The sequence below is a fragment of the Emys orbicularis genome, chromosome 5, assembly GCF_028017835.1.
Source record: "Emys orbicularis isolate rEmyOrb1 chromosome 5, rEmyOrb1.hap1, whole genome shotgun sequence".
Classification (NCBI taxonomy): Eukaryota; Metazoa; Chordata; order Testudines; family Emydidae; genus Emys; species Emys orbicularis.
In genome coordinates, this window is record NC_088687.1 from 85,779,600 (window position 1) to 85,802,275 (window position 22,676).

The 22,676-nt window shown below is 39.4% G+C and overlaps 1 protein-coding gene across 3 annotated transcripts in view; it reads right to left on the reverse strand.

The window, feature by feature from the left end:
• Positions 1 to 22,676, reverse strand: part of FAT1 (FAT atypical cadherin 1) — a 151,710-nt gene that overhangs the window by 96,736 nt on the left and 32,298 nt on the right. For all 3 annotated transcript variants that reach the window (XM_065405092.1, XM_065405091.1, XM_065405090.1), the window contains exon 2: positions 13,259 to 13,573. In XM_065405092.1, coding sequence (XP_065261164.1) covers positions 13,259 to 13,573 — 315 coding nt within the window. The remainder of the gene's footprint in view (positions 1 to 13,258; positions 13,574 to 22,676) is intronic.

Consider the following 22,676-nt stretch of genomic DNA (forward strand, 5'->3'; position numbering starts at 1 on the left):
TAACCATTTCTGAATAGGAACAAATTTTGTAATATTAAAAACACAGATACATTCTTAGAGCTAGTCAAAGTGATTTTCCGACAAAGGGAAAAAAATGCCCTTTTTGCACAACCAAAATTTTTCTTGAGAAAATTTCAGTTTTACCTAAAATTTCAATTTTCTGTCCCGAAAAATCAAACTGATGGTACCCTGCTACAGGACTTTTGTCAATTTCACTTTCTGTCAGTGAAACTGACAAAAGGGTTTCCTGTAGAACTGCCAAGCTGAGTGCCCAGCCCCAAACTCTGGTGCTGGAGCGGCAGAGAGCCCAGGCACTCCATCTGCATGGGTACTCTTCCTCTCCAGTGCTGGAACTGTGGACTCTCTGACTCTCCAGCAGCTAGGCTGGAAGGCTCTTGTCAACTTTACTTGTGAAGATCCAAAACAGAATGAAATGGAATTTTTATTGAAAAACCTTCCCATAAAAAAATGTGGTTTTGACCTTTTGTCCCATTTTGGGGCAAAATGTTTTTCGAAAGCACAAAATTTTTCATGGAAAGGGCTTTCCATTTTCCATCCGGGTCTATACATTGCACTTACAAAAATCAGCTCTGTGCAAGGAGCAGTACTTAGCATCCAACAGGGAAAGAGCCATACTTCAGAAGGGCACAATACTCTCCTTGATTCCAGAGGTTGTACTACGATTACTATTATTTCCGCATTCTAGCTCAACTCATCTGTGATGGCACCCAATCCCCCTTCACACAAGCAGAGTACCGAGCACATAGTACCATGCCTGCAGCAGGGATGTGGAGTGGCTGCACAATAGTATGGGAAGGGGATCTTATTTTTCCTTATGCCTCTGCAGTGCTATTCAAGCCAGGCCACAAGATGGCCTATCCTGCTACAATTTAGAGAGAGCAATTCTGGGGTAATGGTGTTCTTTCATTTTCTTTATTTTTCTTGCTTCATACCCCATCTCTTTCCTAAAAAGAATAGAGTGGAACTATATTTAAAAAGAAAAAAATATTCATTTAAAAGACTGCAGACAATGTCTGAAATAAATCTGTCAATAGTCTAGTCACATACCTTCAAACTCTTGATAGTACTTTTATAAAGAACATTAGTCTTGTGCTAAATTAAATTCTCTCTTCAAATGTAGGGCACTATATTGACCACTGTCTGTATGTGCAATCCCCATTGATTGAAATGGCAGTTTTGCAGCCTATTAATTTCAATAAGACCAAAATTTGGCCTGAAGATAACAAGACTGCACATCTTCATTTATTCCTCTCCCCAATATGTGTCAAATAAGCAACAGCTAATCATATAATTACTATATTCATTCCAAGATCTGTGGCAGAAATGGATAGGGAATAAATCGGCACAATTTGAACAGTTAAAAATCACAGCTAAATGCAATTTTGGTTTTTCAGCAGATTTAGCATATGATTTAACAAAAGATGTTTGATTCTAGTTTTGAAAAGGTTAGCTCAACCAGGATGAAGAACCACAATGTTAAACAATGGAGATTTCCTTTGTTAAAAAGTATATACCCCAATGTAGCCACAGAGCCTTCATTTCCTCACTAAGTAGTTCTCCAATGATATCGGAAACCCTTGGAAGTTGTTTGCAGCTGTAGCCATTTCCTATTACACTTGGCTCAGTCTTTGAATCAGCCACAGCAAACTGACATTGCTTTGAAGGTTAGGAACAGTTGTAAACTGATATGAGCATGTGACCTGGATGATCTGCCATTATACCCACTGACTATTAGCTTTTTATGACTTCACAATGCTCTAAGGATTAGCAAAGACTAGTCAATGGACAGCAGGATCCTTACACTAAGCAAGACCAACATTTTAATCTCATTGTCTGAGGCTAAACTTTTTAAATTAAATCTGCATTATACGGTGGGAATTTACATATGAAAATAAAGGTGGCATTTTCTAAAAAAAATGCCTTTAATTCAAACATTTCTGTGCTCAAATGTTATGCACATTTTAAGGTCCAAAGGCTATGGTTTGAACTACAGAAGCTGCCACACACTAGCGAAATTCCTATCAGCCTTTTTTTAAAAACAATTAACATTCAAAAACAAAACAAAAAAGTGCAGCAAAACTATCAGTCTTACATCGAAAAAGTTATTTTAAAAGAACATTAAGGTTGCAAACTCAAGCACTCACAAGTTAGGAAATACCAGGATTAACACTGCCCATGCAACCTTAATTCACTCCCTTTATGTGTACATGTTATGATACAGTCTTTCAGGGAGGATAAAAAAAATAGATGATTTTAACAAATAAATAAAGCAGGTTTTTAAAATTGTATATTTTAATAAAAATTAAATACAGATTTATTTTAAAAACTATATAAAAGTACATTTGAAATTATTACAACCTGCATTAAGGCCTAAAATTACTATAATCTATTAATATATATATATTTTTTTAAACACAAAAAAAATATTAAGTGATACATGTTTGCTGCCAAAGTCTTAAAGAAAGTCAAATGACTGAATTGGTTGAAGTCATTGGCTGAGCATCTGGAACGAGAGTTTGAAGTGCTAAGTCAGCTTTTGACAGCACCAGCTTCTTCTGCAGGTATGGAGAGAATGTTTTCTTCATTTAAGTATATTCAAATAGTTCAATGACTAGTTCATTCAAAGTTAAGAAACAAATTGGGAGTTCAAAAAGCAGAAAAAGTTTGTTTTTCTCTTCCAATCTATGAACAAAAAGTAGGCGTGAGATGATTACATCAACTAGCTAAAAGTACCAATGTGAAACAGGATTAAAATAAATTGTTTAAATCAAGATTTCCTGGTTGGTGATTTAAATCAGCCCACGCTGTGGTCTTTAGGGGAAGGGATAGCTCAGTGGTTTGAGCATTGGCCTGCTAAACCCAGGGTTGTGAGTTCAATCCTTGAGGGGGCCACTTAGGGATCTAGGGCAAAATCAGTACTTGGTTCTGCTAGTGAAGGCAGGGGGCTGGACTCAATGACCTTCCAATTCTAGGAGATAGGAGATCTCCATTCATTTTTTTTTTTTTTTAATTACATGACAACATAGTAGTTTTTCTACAGCCCCCCGACTCATTCAGTGTACAGGATGGATTATGCTCACTGAATAGATAGCTATTCAATATTTCCTTTTATCCTCCACATTCAATGTGTGGCTCCCAGCTGTATTTGCAACCTACCATCCAAACCTTGTACTGAATACAAAATTAGTTTCTTCATGGGCACAGCTATGGTGTTCTCATCATAGTAACAGAGTATTTCATAGATACAAATGCATTTTATCTTCATGACACCCCATGAGTTTAGGTGGTTTTATTCCCATTTTATAGCTGAAGAACTGAGGTGCACAGAGATTAAAGCAAAAATTGTCAAAAGTGTCCACTAATTTTGGCTGCCCAGATTAAGATACCTACTATCTGATTTTTCAGCGCTCTTAGCATTTTCATAACATTTTATATGTTCACAAAGCACAGATCTAACTGACTTGCAGTTATGACCACTCAACACTTCTGACCGCAGATGTGTCATATTGGACACTCAGAAAACAAGGAACACACAATTAGTGACTACCTGTGATAATTTGGGTTTAAGTGACTTGACTAGGATCACATAGAAACTCTGTGGCAGAGGCAGAATCCAATTCTCCAGGGTGGCATTCAACTTCCTTGCACAGGAGACCATCCTTTCTCTGCCTGTAATCCCGTCTCATTCTCTGACGCTACCTGACTTCTGCAACAAAATGTGGCAGAGATTCCTACAGATAGTAGAGTCATTCATTGCACATGCCCAATTCATTCAGAATGCAGTCCGTCCTGTGCATTGAATGAGGCAGGAGTCCTCTGGGAAAAAACTAGACATATCAATCTAGCAAAAATTAATTTTATTTTACAGTCTAATGGACAAATCCCTGCCTTAATAGATGGATCTCTATTGGGGAAGAGAGTGCATGGAGCCTTTTCACCTCTCTGGCAGCTGAACAGGAGTCTAGCCTCATGCTCAATGGTATGCTTGGTGGAAATCAGCTACCAAGGTAACTGATACCCCATTTGCATTGTGGCTCTCTGTCCGAACATTGACTAGTAGTGCTGTTCCCACACTCCCAATGCATGTCCTCCAAGTAACAGCAGGCAGCACAGGCTTCTTTTCCAGACAACTCAAAACATCATCCTTTCATGTCTCACTCTTAAGGCTGGTCTACACCTAAAACATAAGTCAACCTAGCTACCACACTTAGGGGTGCAAAAGTTCACACCCTGAGAGACATACTTAAGACTACCTATGCCCCAATACAGATACGACTAGGTAGACACTCAGCTACAAATGACTGAAAAGCCCCTTCCGGCACTGTAACAAGTGTCTATAATACAAGCACTACAGTGGTGTAGCTGGAGCACAGCAACTGTGCTGCTGTTGCACTTGTAGTGTAGACGTACCCTGAGTTATAATACAACTTGAATTCTTTAACAAAGAGCCTGGTTTATACCACAGTAGAGCAGAACTAACATATCCATGTGAAACATATATTCAGAGGCTGCCCTGCAGAGAGTCAATCAACCCCCTTTGTTTGTGGAGGACAACTTAATGGCTCTAGTCCTGAGGTAATTAACAAAACTCCTTTTTACCACTTGAATTCAAGTGTTTTACCTGCTGAGCCATTATTACTTGGTCAGTTAAAGCTCAACCCTTTCCTTTCAGTGGAGTTTTCAGGCTAACAAAAAATAATATACACAATACAAAATTACAGGAAGTAATAATAGAAAAACAGCATCCTGCCACAAGGAGATTTTACCTTAAGGACATATATATTTTAAAGGTTTCAGAGTAGCAGCCGTGGTAGTCTGTATCCGCAAAAAGAACAGGAGTACTTGTGGCACCTTAGAGACTAACAAATTTATTTGAGCATAAGCTTTCGTGGGCTACAGCCCACTTCTTCGGATGCATAGAATGGAACATATATTGAGGAGATATAGATATATATACACATACAGAGAGCATGAAAAGGTGGGAGTTGTCTTACCAACTCTGAGAGGCCAATTAAGTAAGAGAAAAAAACTTTTGAAGTGATAACCAAGATAGCCCAGTACAGACAGTTTGATAAGAAGTGTGAGAATACTTACATGGGGAGATAGATTTAATGTTTGTAATGGCTCAGCCATTCCCAGTCTCTATTCAAGCCTAAATTGATTGTATGTAGTTTGCATATCAATTGAAGTTCAGCAGTTTCTCCTTGGAGTCTGTTTTTGAAGCTTTTCTGTTGCAAAATTGCCACCCTCCGGTCTGTTAACTGAGTGACCAGACAGGTTAAAGTGTTCTACTGGTTTTTGACTGTTATGATTCCTGATGTCAGATTTGTGTCCATTTATTCTTTTGCATAGAGACTGTCCGGTTTGGCCAATGTACATGGCAGAGGGGCATATATCACATTGGTAGATCCCACCATCAACCTCAGCATAGATCAATCCACACAAGCGGTCCATTTCCTGGACACTACTGTGCTGATAAGCGATGGTCACATAAATACCACCCTATACCGGAAACCTACTGACCGCTATACTTACCTACATGCCTCCAGCTTCCATCCAGGACACACCACACTATCCATTGTCTACAGCCAAGCTCTAAGATACGACCGCATTTGCTCCAATCCCTCAGACAGAGACAAGCACCGACAAGATCTCTATCAAGCATTCTTAAAACTACAATACCCACCTGCTGAAGTGAAAAAACAGATTGACAGAGCCAGACGAGTACCCAGAAGTCACCTCCTACAAGACAGGCCCAACAAAGAAAATAACAGAACACCACTAGCTGTCACCTTCAGCCCCCAACTAAAACCTCTCCAGCCCATCATCAAAGATCTACAACCTATCCTGAAAGATGATCCCTCGCTCTCGCAGATCTTGGGAGACAGACCTGTCCTCGCTTACAGACAACCCCCTGAAGCAAATACTTACCAGCAACCACACACCACTGAACAAAAACACTGACCCAGGAACCTATCCTTGCAACAAAGCCCGATGCCATCTCTGTCCACATATCTATTCAAGTGACATAATCATAGGACCTAATCACATCAGCCATGCCATCAGGGGTTCATTCACCTGCACATCTACCAATGTGATATATGCCATCTTGTGCCAGCAATGCCCCTCTGCCATGTACATTGGCCAAACCGGACAGTCTCTATGCAAAAGAATAAATGGACACAAATCTGACATCAGGAATCATAACATTCAAAAACCAGTAGAACACTTTAACCTGTCTGGTCACTCAGTTAACAGACCGGAGGGATAGCTCAGTGGTTTGAGCATTGGCCTGCTAAACCCAGGGTTGTGAGTTCAATCCTTGAGGGGGCCACTTGGGGATCTGGGGCAAAATCAGTACTTGGTCCTGCTAGTGAAGGCAGGGGGCTGGACTCGATGACCTTTCAAGGTCCCTTCCAGTTCTAGGAGATGGGATATCTCCATTAATTAATTAATTAAATTTTGCAACAGAAAAGCTTCAAAAACAGACTCCAAGGAGAAACTGCTGAACTTCAATTGATATGCAAACTACATACAATCAACTTAGGCTTGAATAGAGACTGGGAATGGCTGAGCCATTACAAACATTGAATCTATCTCCCCATGTAAGTATTCTCACACTTCTTATCAAACTGTCTGTACTGGGCTATCTTGATTATCACTTCAAAAGTTTTTTCTCTTACTTAATTGGCCTCTCACAGTTGGTAAGACAACTCCCACCTTTTCATGCTCTCTGTATGTGTATATATATCTATATCTCCTCAATATATGTTCCATTCTATGCATCTGAAGAAGTGGGCTGTAGCCCACGAAAGCTTATGCTCAAATAAATTTGTTAGTCTCTAAGGTGCCACAAGTACTCCAGATATTTTAAAGTAATTGCATTATGTAAAATAAAATCATAAACAAAAATACACAGTGCTTTACAAAAGAATTCATGAATACACTCACCAAACCCCTCTAGAATAGATAAATATAACTCCTCTGTAAAATGAAGATTAAGTGACTTGTCAAAGATCAAGTCAAACACGAAGTCAGATCTCCTGACTCTCACCACTTCTGTACTTTTATTTAGCTATCTAAAGGCAAACAGGAGGTTTACGAGTAGAGAATCTATAGCACCCAGCACTAAAACAAGTACTACTATAGCATCTCAAATACACATATTTCCCTGAATCTCAAGTAAATGTATTGTTCCAGGGGGGTCCCACTATGTTGGTGAAGGAATGGATATGAGGAAAGGTCAAAACTCATCTTGCTTTAGACTTTCTTCCCAAATTGAAATGCACCACTTGAAAAAGTCTGCCTTTCCTCTACTCAACCTTAGCGCTATGCTTGTGTTTAAATAGCCTCTTTGTAAACTGACAGCATTTGTAAAAGGTTAGTGCTATATAATTTTGTGGAGTTTTTTTATACATTTGTCTCCTATATAGCAATTTGTACCTCTAGAAGGCACCTCGTTGCCTCCCAAACACGCCCGTGTGACTAGGTGTGGCTCTGCTGATGCCAGCCTCAGTTTCTCCCCTTAATAAGGTAATACTGAGGTCACAGAAACATCTCAGTCAAGGAGAAGCCACTCTACTTTACAGCAGTAAATAAAGCTTGCTGAAAGGAGCACTTGTACAAGGGTTTAAAGGCTTTTACCTCAGAGCCTGCATAAAACTTTCAAGTCCCAAAACAAAATATCTCTAGGTTCCAGCAGCAGCTCCTTCTGCTGTAAAGCCTCAGGCTGGATAGCTTTGTAGTCTCTCTCCTAGTTGTTTAGGGTCTCTCCCAGGCATCCTTATGTGGAGAGCTTTTGCCTAGTTCAGATTCCCAAGGAGCTCCGCTCCTCTAGAGTTTCCTTTCTTCTCAGGAACTTTTATTCAGCTGAACTCTCCTAAGCTTTTTATTAGGTCCATGTGCTTTTTAATTAATTAACTGCCTTCTAGCTACTTAGGCAGTTAACTATCCCCAGCTGGACACAGGTTGGCTCATTCTCTTCAGTGGAGCTTGACCCAGGCAGGCTAGGCATCTGACTCCCTTAAAGGGCCAGCACTATGACAAGACCATAATAATATCTGAAATCTCCCAGTTGTTGTAAATTGCTAATAAAGCAATGGGAAAAGGATCAGAGTCAAATTCGTTTAGTCAGTTGTGTTTGCCAAAATGAATCCAGCAATTTCTTATTTGAAAAACTGGATCTTTGTGACTTTGGCTCACCACTCTCAAAGTAACAGAGAAACTTCTCATTGCTATATAAAAGCTAGTAACTAATTGATATTGTGTGACTATGCTACGAACCCTTGCTATAAGATGCTTCCAGTGCTAAGAATCAGACAATTGGACTGCACTTAATGGGTAGGGAAAATGGGGAAAATGCTCCCTATCAGATATATCAGGGGAAAATAAAAGAGCTGAACATGAGCCTACAGAGGTGGACCTGAGTCACAGGAATCCAGATTTTTAGGTAATCGATTACTTCTGCTAAACATCTGCGGTGTTCCACCCAGAAGTGGCTACATTGTAGTGGTAGGTAAATTCAGACACACACTACTGAACAACCATCAGAATAAAAGGCAATATATACATATAAGATGCTATAAGGACAAAGTACAATCTCTCCACTCTGGCTTCCATTTCTGAGCATGGTAGGATCAAACTGATCTACTGGCCAGAGCCATGTACTCTGAAAGGCTATTAAATGTTGCTATTTCAACCTCCTTCTTCCAAAATCTCTGAGTAGATCTGGAGTCTCACAATTTTGGTTAACCTGAGCCATATTTAGCCTTAATCCATTTCTGCAAAGAAGAATGAAGGAACAGTGAAGGGCTCTACACGTGCTAGTGAATAGGGAAAGTCATTCTTTCATCCTCATGGATTCAATGATCAAAACCATAGAATAGTTATCATGGATTGGATATTTGGATACAGTCTAAGACCAGGAAAGTTTTGCAATTAATCTCTGCTTTGTCTGTCAGTTGCTAAATGACTAATACTATGATACTAGTCTCATTCTTGTTGGCTAGCTCTTTTGTGCAGCAGCTTTCTTCATTACAAGTGAACTCCAAGATCCAAAAACATGATAATTCATTAATCTCATCAAAGTACAGATGTACTTGAAGTAAATAAGATAAGAAACTGTTGCATATAAAGAGGAAATGTGCTATGCTTTCTCATTTCTAATAGGGCTATTGCATAGCATTTCTCTTTACAAAATAAGGATAATGTTAGTAAAAAGTTTTTAAAATGCACAGTCATGTTTATAACTAATTAACGTAATCAGAAAAATTGCTTTCAAGGGCTACTAAATGTTTACTGAAGGAGAGGATATCTGGGACCTGGACTTCTTTAGGCACACGGGAGATACCACTTCTACAGGTACCACTTGTTGAAAACAGATCAGTTCACCAATACACCTCTACCTCGATATAACGCTGTCCTCGGGAGCCAAAAAAATCTTACCGCATTATAGGTGAAACCGCATTATATTGAACTTGTTTTTGATCCACCAGAGTGCACAGCCCTGCCACCCTGGAGCACTGCTTTACCGTGTTATATCTAAATTCGTGTTATATCGGGTCGCGTTATATTGAGGTACCGATGTACTTATGAAAATAGATTTATTTGCACTTTAAGGTCTATGCAGCATGACACTCCTAGATAGGTGACTGTCTGCGAGGACTGAACCCAAGACCTCGGGATCTAAAAAAACATAAGCCTCTCCTGCATGATGCTACGGCTATGTCTACATTACGAGCGAGGGGTGTGATTCCCCTGCTCATGTATATATACACATTTGCACGCTAGCTCTCAATGAACTAGCACAAATATAAATAACCGCGTAGCTATAGTAGCACAGGTAGCAGCAGCAGAAGCATGCTTGAGCCACGCCACATACCAACCCACCTGAAACTGGTGGGTATATACTTGAGTCGTGACTCCGCTGCCATATCATGGTTACACTGCTATTTATATTTGGATTCATCTGTAGTGTAGACATAGCCTAAGAACAAGGTCCCTTAGTGTAAAGCTGTAAGAGACCCATAAAGCTCTATATATGGATTAGCCACAAGCAGAGGACAGACAACCACTGTGTTAGCACAGGTTACATCTAGGTTATTATTATTTACACTGCAGCAGCACCTAGGAGCACCAGTCATGGAGCAGGACCCCACTGTGTTACGTGTTGTACAAACACAATAAAAAGACAGTCCATACCTCAAAGAGTAGGAGACAATCTAAAACCATTTCAAGCGTATTTCCAGCACTCACCATACACTTTAAGAATCATAACATGATGGCTCTAAAGAATATACCATTACTAATAATTTAATCATTTATGCCTGGTTTATTAGCATAGGGTTTGACCACAGAGTTATCACAAGATGCCATCTACAGGGCCTCACATGGCTGTGCAGCCCCAAGAGCAGATCAGGGGCTGAACTGTGACACACTGAATCATAAATGCATGCTTGTTTCCCCCTTTCCCCGAAGGAAGAAAGTCATCTGCACAAGCCCCTTATCTGGCACTGTTCACTTCCCCTTCTGTGCCAGCTCAGCTGGTGGATGGTATGGTGGAGGCAGAGTTGAGTCTCTGTCCACTCTCCATCTCTGTCTATCCCTGTGGGAGGGAGCATAGTTGCACCATGGAGGCTGCTTTTCCCCTATGCAATAACTCTTGGTTCAGTAGCCCTTATAAGGAAGCAACTTAAATCCTCTTATATCCACAATGCAGGCAAGTGGAGCAGGTTACCATCTCACTCATAATGAGATCGCTTGTACTCAGATGTACTGCTCAGTTCAGTCCTATTTTAATTAAAATAGTTATGACTTTACTATTATAGAATGATGTAAATTGCATTCTGTACTTTTTATTCTGTAGCTAACACAATATCTAATGTCTTTTAAAGAGATTTTGAAACTTCTTCACATTCTAACCCATTTGAAAAAACTTAGCCCTAAACAGGGCCTAATCAGCCTAAGTGTATTTGATTTCCAAGAGATAGAACGGATATTTGGAAGATAATGGCCCTCATAACCTCAATTCAAATGCATCTTGATCACTGACTGGGGATCTGGTGCAGCTCAATATTTTAAAGCCGAACAGTCAGGCATTGAGCCTAAGGCCCTTTGGGGGCATGGGACTGAGAATAAGGAATTCTTACTTTCTAATGCCAGCTTTGACTCAAATGCTCTCTGAAGACTTGGACAAGTCACTTAACCTCCCTTTGCCTTAATTTTTCCATCTGTAAAATAGGGGCAATAATACTTATTTGCCTACCTCCCTGGATTTTTGAGTGTAATAATTAGTTAAAATTTGTAGTATGCTAAGTAATAATATAGAGGGAGGGGGAGACATTGATGAGGAATGCAGAGACAAAAGAAGGAGAAGAGAGAATGTGACATAAAAGAAAGCAAGGAGGTGGACAACTAAGAATAGAGACAAGCAAGAAATAGAGAATGTGAACAAAGGAAATGTTACTTTACAGAGACAATAGAGAAGGGGAAACCAAACAATAAAGAAGAGTAGACAGAGTGAGAGGAGAGAATGTGTTTTGGTGATGGAAATAATAGGTCAGACATGGATGGAGAGAAAAATGAGATAAAGAAATGGAAACAGGAAATAAGCAACAAAAGGCACACAAATTTTTGGTTAGGGCATTTAGTTTAATTTATTTACGCTTTTTTATACTGTTGTACTTCCTGTCAGATGTCATCCATCTGTGCAAGGCTAGTAGCAAAGTTACAGGACAGCTATGTTAGTCTGTAATCACCACTTCCCAATTATATTATTTAGATTTAGAAATAGGATTTAACTTTAAGCTTTGGTACTTTGAATCCCCTGTGACTAGCCCAGGGGTAGGCAACCTATGGCACGGGTGCCAAAGGCGGCACGCGAGCTGATTTTCAGTGGCACTCACACTGCCAGGGTCCTGGCCACCAGTCTGGGAGGCTCTGCATTTTAATTTAATATTAAATGAAGCTTCTTAAACATTTTAAAAACCTTATTTACTTTACATACAACAATAGTTTAGTTATATATTATAGACTTATAGAAAGAGACCTTCTAAAATGTTAAAATGTATTACTGGCATGCAAAGCCTTAAATTAGAGTGAATAAATGAAGACTCGGCACACCACTTCTGAAAGGTTGCAGACCCCTGGACTAGCCTCTGTGTGAATGGGCAAGGACAGTGGGGGGGGGGGGGGGGGGGAGGGAAATGCAGAATTACTTCCATTGTTCCCTAGACTTTGTGTGGTTGGAGCGTGAAACCACTCCTTGTACTAGCAATGCAAGCAATACTAACCTGCCCAGAGAGAGGGTGGCAGGGTGTGGGTGAAGACAAAGCACAGCTGTAGTATATACCTCCCTGGATACCTAGGAGGCATTTCTAGTTGACTCAATCAGAAGTGCTTCCTGGGACTCCCACTGTAATATAGCAGCTGCACATACCTCCCACATAAAATGCAGAGCTGTGCCCTAAGCAATGATATATGCTTAAATTGAGAATCATTGACAAGTCTCGGCATTTGCACCACTTCCCGTACCTTTCGTAAAGACTAATGAAAAAAATAGCATACATATTTTGAATGTTTTCTACAGTCATCCATAGGCAGATATTAATTGGGTAACCTTTACATTGTTTTAAGTAACATTTACTTTGTTTTAAATTCATTGTTCTGTTTCAATTAAAACTGACAACAGTATTTAGCTTCCCATCTCTCCATTCTTACACACATTTCAGTACTTCTAACTTCAGCATCACTCCTTTCTTCTATTTATGCTTCTTTGTTAGAAACTGCAATATTTCTAGGTTTACCCCAAATGTTAGGCATAACACTGAAACAGAATTGTAACTGGTATATTTTGAGAATAAAAACATTCTCCAGTTTACCATTTTCAAATGATGTACTAGATTATAAACTCTTTACACAGGTGAACAGTTACTGTTGTCCATATTGATTTCAGTGGGACTACTACGCTATTTGCCTATCAACATAAACCTCAAGTGGAAAAACTAAACACAACAACTTGAAAGAAAATTACATGAGGGTCATATTATGCCCAACAAGTTTAAAAATCACTGAAATATCTGGTTTTCTCTGTAACTGTGTGATGTCAAAGTATGACTAGAACGTTATAATCAAAGAGCTACTCAATAGGTAAAAAATAATTATGTCCATTCCACTGCATTTACACAGGATAATAAATTAATTGATACATATGTCACATAAAACTATCATATATACATACCAGTTTTGGGGTTTATTGAAAAGAATCCCTGTGGGTTTCCACTTGTAATCTTGTAGGTCAACTTTTCACTAGAGCTGGAATCAGGATCAAATGCCTCAATCTGAATGACAGATACATCCTTAGGTGAATTCTCCAAGACTTCTGGGTAATAAACAGGTTCTGTTGTCTGTGGAGCATTATCATTAACATCCCCAACTTCTATGTAGATTTCAATGAAGGAAGATAGAGGCACAACACCCTGGTCTGTTGCGTAAACAGTTAACCAGTAATGTGAGGTAGTCTCACGGTCCAGCAGATCAGCCGTCTCTATTACACCTGTTCAACAGGAGGGAAAAAAGCAACAATATTAAATGCCCCATAAGTATAAAGAGTAAGTTGGGGGGGGAAATTATTAAAAGGGTCTGAATTTTTATACTTTATTGTTTCAATATTTATAAATTTTCTTTTTTAACCTCCCTTGAGAATTATCTGATTATTTAACATCATTCCTGAAATATTTCTGCCCAGAAGATATTAATTATGAGTTATTTGCAATCTTTGGGACTTGATTTACGCTCTTAATTCATCACTCCTGACAATGAAAATTTAACACTGTATTAAATTATCTAACTGATTTAGTACCAGGGTTTTGAACTATTTACCACCATTTAAATTAGTGAGAACCTATTTAAATTTGGTGGCATATACACTCATATGTATCTATGTGTCTGTGTGAATTATGTAAATGAATGTTTCTTAATGTGTATAAATACTTGAATCCACTTACACAACCTTTTTGAGAAATCTGAAAATAGAGAGATTTATGTTGCCCTTCTCAGCCTCAGCTACAGTGTTTGCCGTAACTTTGGCAAATCATAGTGTACCCCTAAAAAGAACTAAAATTCACTATTTCTAAAGAAAGTGTAGCAGCTACAGAATGAGCCAATCTTTCTTACATCATCCAGACTGTCTTCTCCCAGGTATTATTTTCTAGCTAGACCCAAAAAGGACCTGACATAAAAATACCTTAATATCTACAAAGAGAGGGACCAAAAAAAAAAGCAACAGTATATGATAATCATAAAAGGGGCATTGTGAAGGCCGGTCATTATTAATCATTATCATTATTGTTTATGTTACAGTAATGCATAAAGACCTAATTGTGATTGGAGCCCAAATGAGCCAAAACAGTGACATGCCAGCTAGGTTTGGGATTGTGGACACATTTACATGATGTGCATGTAGTATTTTCTCCTATCCTGTGCCTATCTGTTCTGCTCATGCATGCTGTCAGTAAAATGGGATCTAGGTAAATACACATTTCTAAGTGTACCGTCTGAAGCATGATGTTTGTAAGAACAGTACTGCTGTATTTCCCTTCCTTTAGATGCACTGTAATCCCCTCCCTTCATTAAACGTAATCAATGTTTGCTTTTCGTAGGTGGGGGGAGGCATATTGCCCCTCACCAAAACAAAGAATGCTGCTCTAAGAGGTTTAAATATTGTTAAATTTATATCTTCAGATTGTGTATCTGAGGCCAAATTATGGTCCAAACATAACTGCCATTGAGGTCCCATTAGGAGTAGTATGAACATATCAGAGAGCATAATTTGGCCCATGATGAAGATAATACAATTAACAATTTCTCAAACCCTTAATTATGTCTTTGTCCTTATAGGAAATTGCATGAGAGTCTGATGACAAAAACCCTGAATCCAAAATGATAGAGTTATTTCTGGAAAAGCTAGCTTCTAATACAAGAAAGAAAATTCAAGTAATCTTTTACTGTTAAATCAGAAATACATATAATTTCAAACACAGTATTCAACATTTTAGAATCACCACCAGATGTCACTCTGGAAACTGGTTGTGTACAATGTAGAAAGCGGTAGGGCTGGGGTAAAGAGAAGGGCAAATGAGAGTTCTGTATATTAAAACAGAAATTGATATTCTGTATAGGATGGTCTTGAAAACAAAATAGATAATAGTGGCTATCCCGTTACATTTTTTTTTGCAGAGGAATCCACTAATACCAGCAAAGTACTGAAAAGATAAGGTATTGCTTTAAAATAAGTTGGTATTTTATATTATCCACTTTTCAACTTTGTATTTGAACTCTGTTTACCTATAATTTTCTTTCAAAAAACACAAATAATCATCATATGCAATCACTATATCTCTGTTAAGAAGTTGCCAATTAGCTGTGGTCTTCATCCTGCAATCATAATTTCTAAATATCAGAGAGAACATAAACAAATTCTTTTTAAGTGCATCTGTGATCTGTATTCCCCCACAAATTTCCAGGATCTATTTCTATTATTTACTCCTGGTATACTTTTTATGTCTTTTTACTTATTAAGAAGACTTACTTGAGAGTTAATGAACCAGATTAAGAATCCTGACTTCACTTTTAACCACAGCATTTCCATAGAAACCCCATGTGTTGAATGTGGCATGCAAGAGTTTCAGTTGTACAATCTGTGCAGGCTGTGCCCTTATTTATCCCGTGGCAACTTCGCAAAAGCTACATGCCCTACTAACCATAAGACTAGATTACATTAATTCCCTCCTAGCAGGGCTTTCAGCAGGGCTTCTCTGTCGCTTGCAGCTTGTGCAGAATGCAGTGGCATGCTTATTTATTTGGTTGAACAACTATCACCATAATATGCCCCCCCTGCATTCTTAACACCAGCTATCTCAAAATAAAATGGCAGATTACTTTTTAAATGGCCGTGTGTGTTTTTGAAGCTCTCAGAAGGGTAGACTTTAACTTTAAGACAGACCTCCTCAAGGCACTCCCCCACCCCCTTTCACAAATTCCACCACTTCTCCTTAGTTATGGTGACTCCTAGCTACAGACAGAGTGTCGAAGTCTTGCTCCCTTGACATCTCTCTCCAACACCTGAAAACTTTAAATCAACTATTTAAACAAGAAAAATGTTAATGCACAAAAACAAAAGAAACCTAGATTCAGAAGGGAACCATATAAAATAGGTTGCTAACTTTCTAATTGCAGAAAATCGAACATCCTTGCCCCACCCCTTCCCCAAGGTCCCGCCCCTTCTCCAAGGCCCCACCCCCGCTCACTCTATCCCCCTCCGTCACTCGCTCTCCCCCACCCTTGCTCACTCATTTTCACAGGACTTGGGCAGTGGGTTGGGGTGCAGGAGGGGGTTGGGGCACAGGCTCTGGATGGCACTTATCTCAGGCAGCTCCCTGGAAGCAGCGACATGTTCCTCCGGCTGCTAGGCAAAGGGACAGCCATGGGGTTCTGCGTGCTGCCCCCAGCCGCAGGCACTGCCCCCACAGCTCTCATTGGCCACAGATCCCAGCCAATGGGAGCTGCCGAGCCGGCGCTTGGCAGAGGGGCAGCGCACGGGGACTCCATGGTCATCCCTTCACCTAGGAGCCTGCCAGGAGCCTTGCTGTGTGCCGGCAGTGCTGCCAACCAGCCTTGCTGTGCCGGCAGTGCTGCCGACTAGAGTTTTAATGGCCCCGTCAGCAGGGCTGACCAGAGTTGCCAGGGTCCCTTTTCAACCGGATGTTCCAGTAAAAAATCAGACACCTGGCAACTCTAATATAAAAGGATTATCAGGGTAACAACTAGAAACATGACACTCCTGAAAATGTTAGTACATTTATTTTTAGTTTTATTTCAAATTCGGTCTGGGTCCATAAGATGATTTCTACAAACTCTTCACTATGACAAAGCTATGATTTTTGTGAAAATTTACAATGACAAACCTACAGTGCTACTGATTAATTAACCAGTGAACAACTCATCTAGCACAGATGTCTACCCAACAGGATAGTGTTGGCTTTCAGAATTTTTCCAATTTTAACTTGCTCTAGGGTCACCTGCACTGTAAGTCTGCATTAGTGATTAGCATCCGGAAACAAGCTACCTAAGCTGACAGTGAGAGTGAAATGAATCATTCTTCCATTTTTTCATGTTGGAACAAATCCCAAACTGTTGAACAAATATTTCTTGAATAGGACGGCTGTTTAAAAGTTTGAATCAGATTAAACAAGTGTGAAAGAATTTCATTCTATGGACCAGGTGAGGAAACAATAACACTGATACCTGTATTAGGACCTGAACTTAATGTTCAAAATAAAACATTACTTGATGTGAGATTCCTCAAATTTGCAAACAAAATATAGCAGAAATACAAACTTCTCCACCTCCCTACACTTCAGAACAGGTATCAGTGACAGGCACATTAGAGATAGATACCTTATTAAAAATGGACACACATGCATTCTAAGAATTAAGTTAGTCTGACAATATTAAAAACGAAGGTACAAAAAAGCCACTGCTTCAGTATAAGGTACATGCAAAAGGGGGCTGGAAGAAATGAGGCCAAGCAGCTTTCCCTCACCCTTTGCACACAGGTCAGCCACAATTTCTTTTGGAGCCAGACCTACTACTCCTGGTTAGTAGAGCTAAACTGTCGAAAGGGATATGGCAGGGGTGAGTGTTTGGGCATGACTCAGCTTTCCCCCTTCATACCAGGCCAGCTCTGAGGAGTACATCTTTCAAAATGGGGCAGAGCTACTAATCCAATGTGCACTCTCCTGGAGGAATTCTGGCTGTGACAAGCCAGGGCTCCCCCTATAGAAATATACAACCCAAAACACATTCAATAGTTTAAAAATCACAGTCCGGTCTGTATCAGAAACTACACACAAAACCACACCTTAAAATCTCTTACCAGCCCCTCTCCTTCAGATCCGACCTTAAACATTTTAAATTACCAATAAAAAATGACACGAATAGTCCCACCTTAAATCTCAAGGGACATTGGGCCACACAAAAACACACAAAATTCAATTCAATTTGCAATCTCTGCTCATGAAGTTACAGGCCTGGAACAGATCAGCTAAACCAGGATGAAGATGCTTTTCACAAGGATAACAATATTTTCTTCCCTATCACTGGTCCAGGACCAGTATTCCCAAAAGTGTATTGGTCCTTAAAGGTCTTGTGCTGGTCTGCCAACTATTCCTCTTTGTAATCTTTACTATATTATTCTAGTAGTCCATCTCACACAGAGTTAGAGCAGACTAATGCTTTATGCTAGCTAGACTAATGTTTTATGCCACTTGAAAGCCAGCATTCTAAGCTTTCAGACAGAGTAAATCACTGGATTAGAGCTCCAGTGGTTTTCAAGAGAGCAGTCACAAAAATTATGTTTGACTTCAAATACTAAGAAAGAAAGAATCAGAAAGGTGTGATTTCTGGTACCTTGTGACCAGCCAAGGCCAGTAAATAAATGCTCTTTCCACTGGGATAGCTGTGGGTAGAGTTTCCATCTCTTCAGCAGTATGAAAAAAATATTTGTTTCTAGCTCTGGTGGTTTACAAGGTATCAGATCTTAAGATACATGAGATCTACATTTATCCCTCCATCTTCCATTGCTTTTTGGCATGGGTCCAAGAACAAATATAGCAAGTGCTGGACTTTAAACAAATGTAAATTTCAATTCCTGATTGTGCTACACTTGGCTCTAATCCATGCTGCAAGTCCATCACTTTAACAAGTGCTTAATTCACATAAATATAAAACATTCACCACCACATAGAGTTTGGGATATATATTTCTGATTTTTTTTCCCTTAACGCACCTCCAACTGACCATCTTTTGTCATGAGAGCAGAAGATGCTGAAGGACGATTTTTTAATATCACACTGACAGTAAAGCCAGTATTTCAGAATGTATGTTATTAGAATGAAGAGGAAAGGTAGAATATCAAAATGTACATACTGTGCGAGATTCTCGTTTACATTAAGGCCCCTTTACATCATTCTGGCAGTGTAAAGAGAGATTAAAAGTGGTACTAAGTTACACTGACACCTACTGAAAGGTCTTTTTACACTGCCAGGGCGGTATAAAGCAGCTTTAATGTAAACAAGAATCTGGCCCTTTATAAGCATCACTAATATTTTTCAGTGTTGTTAGGCAGTTTTTAATGGAAGGTGTTTGAATGGCCTCCCCTACATTTTAAACATTTTACGGATAGGCAATACTACTTCTTGTCACTTTCCTTTCATAGAAAGGAAATTTTATCAGTGAATTCTTCACCCATTTTTGCCTAGGCAGCCTGGTAATCTTGCCTTTTTCCAATGTTATGCTCCCTTCCCTATCTTGCCCTTTACACCTAGTTGCATTCTCCAAAGAAGGAAAATCATCATTAAAAGTTTCTTTAGGCTTTCTGTATCTGCTAAAGACTTGTTGTCCATCAAATATAGCTCTGTTGGGGGGGGGGGGGGGTGAAATCTGCAGCTCTAAAACTTTTTTTTCACTAGGCTAGATGTAGAAGTTCTTCAGCCTTTCAAGAGATCAGGACAAAATTAGGGTTTTACTCCTAGACCAGTGAGAAGAAAACATAATTATGTGATGAATCTTATCCTAGACTGTAATCTGCAAAGGGACATCAGCACTGATATTTCCTTTTGGGGAAAAAAATTACTAACCTAGAGTTAAGAAAGTTCACGAGTGTTCTCCAATTAGAGCTGAGCATGGGCCAAGTTCTTTCCTCATTTACACACTGTTGCAAATTTAGGGAACAATCTTGCTCCCACTGGAGCTAATGACTTCAGTAAGAGGCACTCAGTAAAAGCAGACGATCCTAAATGAATTAAATGGGATAGCACCAATCTGGAAGAATAAATTGCCCCAAGAGCACAATATTTGAGGAAATAGAATTGCAGGTTGAGAGGTACAATCCTCTTTTTCCTTCACCACCGCGGCCACATGCTGCACGTTTTAGCCACTTCCCAATTTGGAGAATATCATGGATGATCTAGGGTACAAAAGCCAAAATTGACTTATTTAAAATGTAGTACATGTCTCATTCTCAACAAAAAAGAACTGTTGACAAAAATGTGAATTTCCAGGGTCTTAATAGTATGTCTAATTTAAATTAAATAGCCCAAACCACTCTGACCAAAGTCACTAATAAAGCAAGAATAAATGTATAAATCTAATGAAAGGCAGACAGTCTTATATACACCAATTCCAACCAATTAACAAATGCTCAAACTATAATACTCCCAATTCCCAGGGATGATCCTCCTTAAGTGTGCTTATCCATGAAAACTCTCATTAACAATATTAATGACTCTGTAATGGAAATCAAAACCTGCAATCATTTCTCAGCAAAGCATGAAAATGCAGTTTAGCAGAGCTTGCCCTGGGAATGACATTTGAAACAAACGAAGAGAAATCCCTGGCCTGGAACATGATGCTTGAAATCTGATTACAAACTTAATTAATCTAAGTTCTAATAAGCTTGGTAAATCAAAACCTTCCTCAGCCACTTTTAAAGCCTGTTACTGCTATGTGAAGTAACAGCAGTACTATTTTGAAAACTGCGTGAACATATATTTTGATCAAATATGACCTTCAATAGACAGTCCAAATGAAGTATTAAAAATTAAATAGATTAAATCTATTACAAACCAAGAGAGTCATGCTTTCCCTACTGCCACTAGTCTGTATTGACAGCAAAACAGTATGCTACCTTCTCCAATCTTTTAACTCATTAGTGAGACATAAAAGTACAAAAAATATTTAAGCTGTATACTACCCATTTTCAAGTAGCAAAAGAAAAAAATATCCAGAGAAGGCTTTAACTTAATGTTTATTGAAATTCACTCTCTCATCCAGTCCCTCCCTGCTATGTGAATGTATGCACAGCTGTATTTCTCCTATGCACAGTTGACAATATTTGAAAAATAGGTTCAAATCAGCCTGAAGGCCCACAACCACCAGAAGACCGTGTGGCTATTCTGGTCAAATTTCTGGTTTGTTCTTTTTTTGGTGTTTGTTCTGTTGTTTTTAAGTATATGAATCACATAGAGACAGATTCTGATACTTATATTATGCTCATTAGTACCATGCTCCTTGAGTGATACTCATGGGACTTCTGTGGAGCATGAATAAGGCTATCAAAATTTCTATGTTCATTATAAGGGCTTCAAAACAGATACAATTTTCAGGCTGTTCTTAAAACTCCACTCTTCTACAATGACAAAGGTCCAGAAAAAAAAAAAAAGAGAGAGAGATATCCTCTAACATTTGCATCCTCTGCCTTTTATATTACATAATGACGTCACCCTAATACATGATGTAATGATGTTACAATAATGATGTTTCAGTGCAAATTTATACACAAACAATGATGGCATAATCCCATTTTATACGGTTTCGTTAAACACCCTAGTATGATTTGGGTTTTCCTACGAATTCATCCCCTGCACCTGAACACAAGTACATACACCCACACAGTCTCACCTCTCTGATCCAAATAATCTGGAATTCTAGCTTCTGGTTTTGCCTTTCTGGTGCAGTTTGGAAGAAGTGTGGCCCCTACCACTACCAGATTAGATGGGAATGTTTGCTGGCCTGCTCCTCCTCTGTCTTGGCAAGACGTATTTCTTTCTCGCTCTTCCTCTTCACAAAATTCCCACTTTTGTCTCTTCTTGTGCCATTCCCCCTTTCCTAAACTCCCTCAGCATCTCCCTGTGCAGCTTGAGTTCCTCCTAAAGCATGATCTCTCCCTGTCCCTAACATTAAGGTTGCTGCTGCCACTGACAAAGACTGGCTAGGTGGGAGAAAGCTACTGATGCCCATTTACCACCTCCTCATCCTACGTGCCTCACTGAGCTGTAAAGTTACTAAGAAGACAGCAGCACCAGCAGGGTGAAGAGGTGAAAACCATCTGGAAAAGGAGGAGAGGCAGTGTCTGTCTGCTGTTGAGCAGTCTCGAGGCTTCAAGGAGAAACATCACAACTGTTTCCCCCTCAAGTAGGGACAAAGACAAATCAGGAGAGTTGGCACGTGTGATTCTATGTGTTATGTGTCTTTTAGAGCCTCATACTCACTGTCAGACATGGTAAAGGAAAGCAAGGTAGATGGACAGAAGGCAAAATGTTTCATTTAATGTAGTTACCTATATTTCTAACACACGGAGATAACATGTTTTAGTCCAGTATATTCTGTTCTTTACAGTGTGTGAAAATGTAAAATAAGTACTCCTGTCAAGTTATAGCCAATTCCGTGCTTCTGATCCTTTGAAAATTTATAAATCTTCTAGAAGATTTGTTAGACTAGATTATGCCTGACTGCACCAAGGGTGGGTAAGAGAAAGGCCTGTGCTGAGCCACAGCCATGGACAGCCACAGTCTTGTATGCCAGAAGGAGTTCTATCTTTGGAAGGGAGTCTGAAACCATTTAACTTACAGAATTCCCAAAAGTGAAATTATTTCATGCCCTCAATCTGGGGTGGTGCAACTCCCCACACCTCCCAATGTGAGGCATTCCTCATAAGGTACAATTGAGCCCTTTGTCTGCAGTTTTGCTAAAACAACATCCAAGAGTAATGTCAACAAAACTGCATATTATTTGTCCAGCCACATAAAAAGCCCCACCAC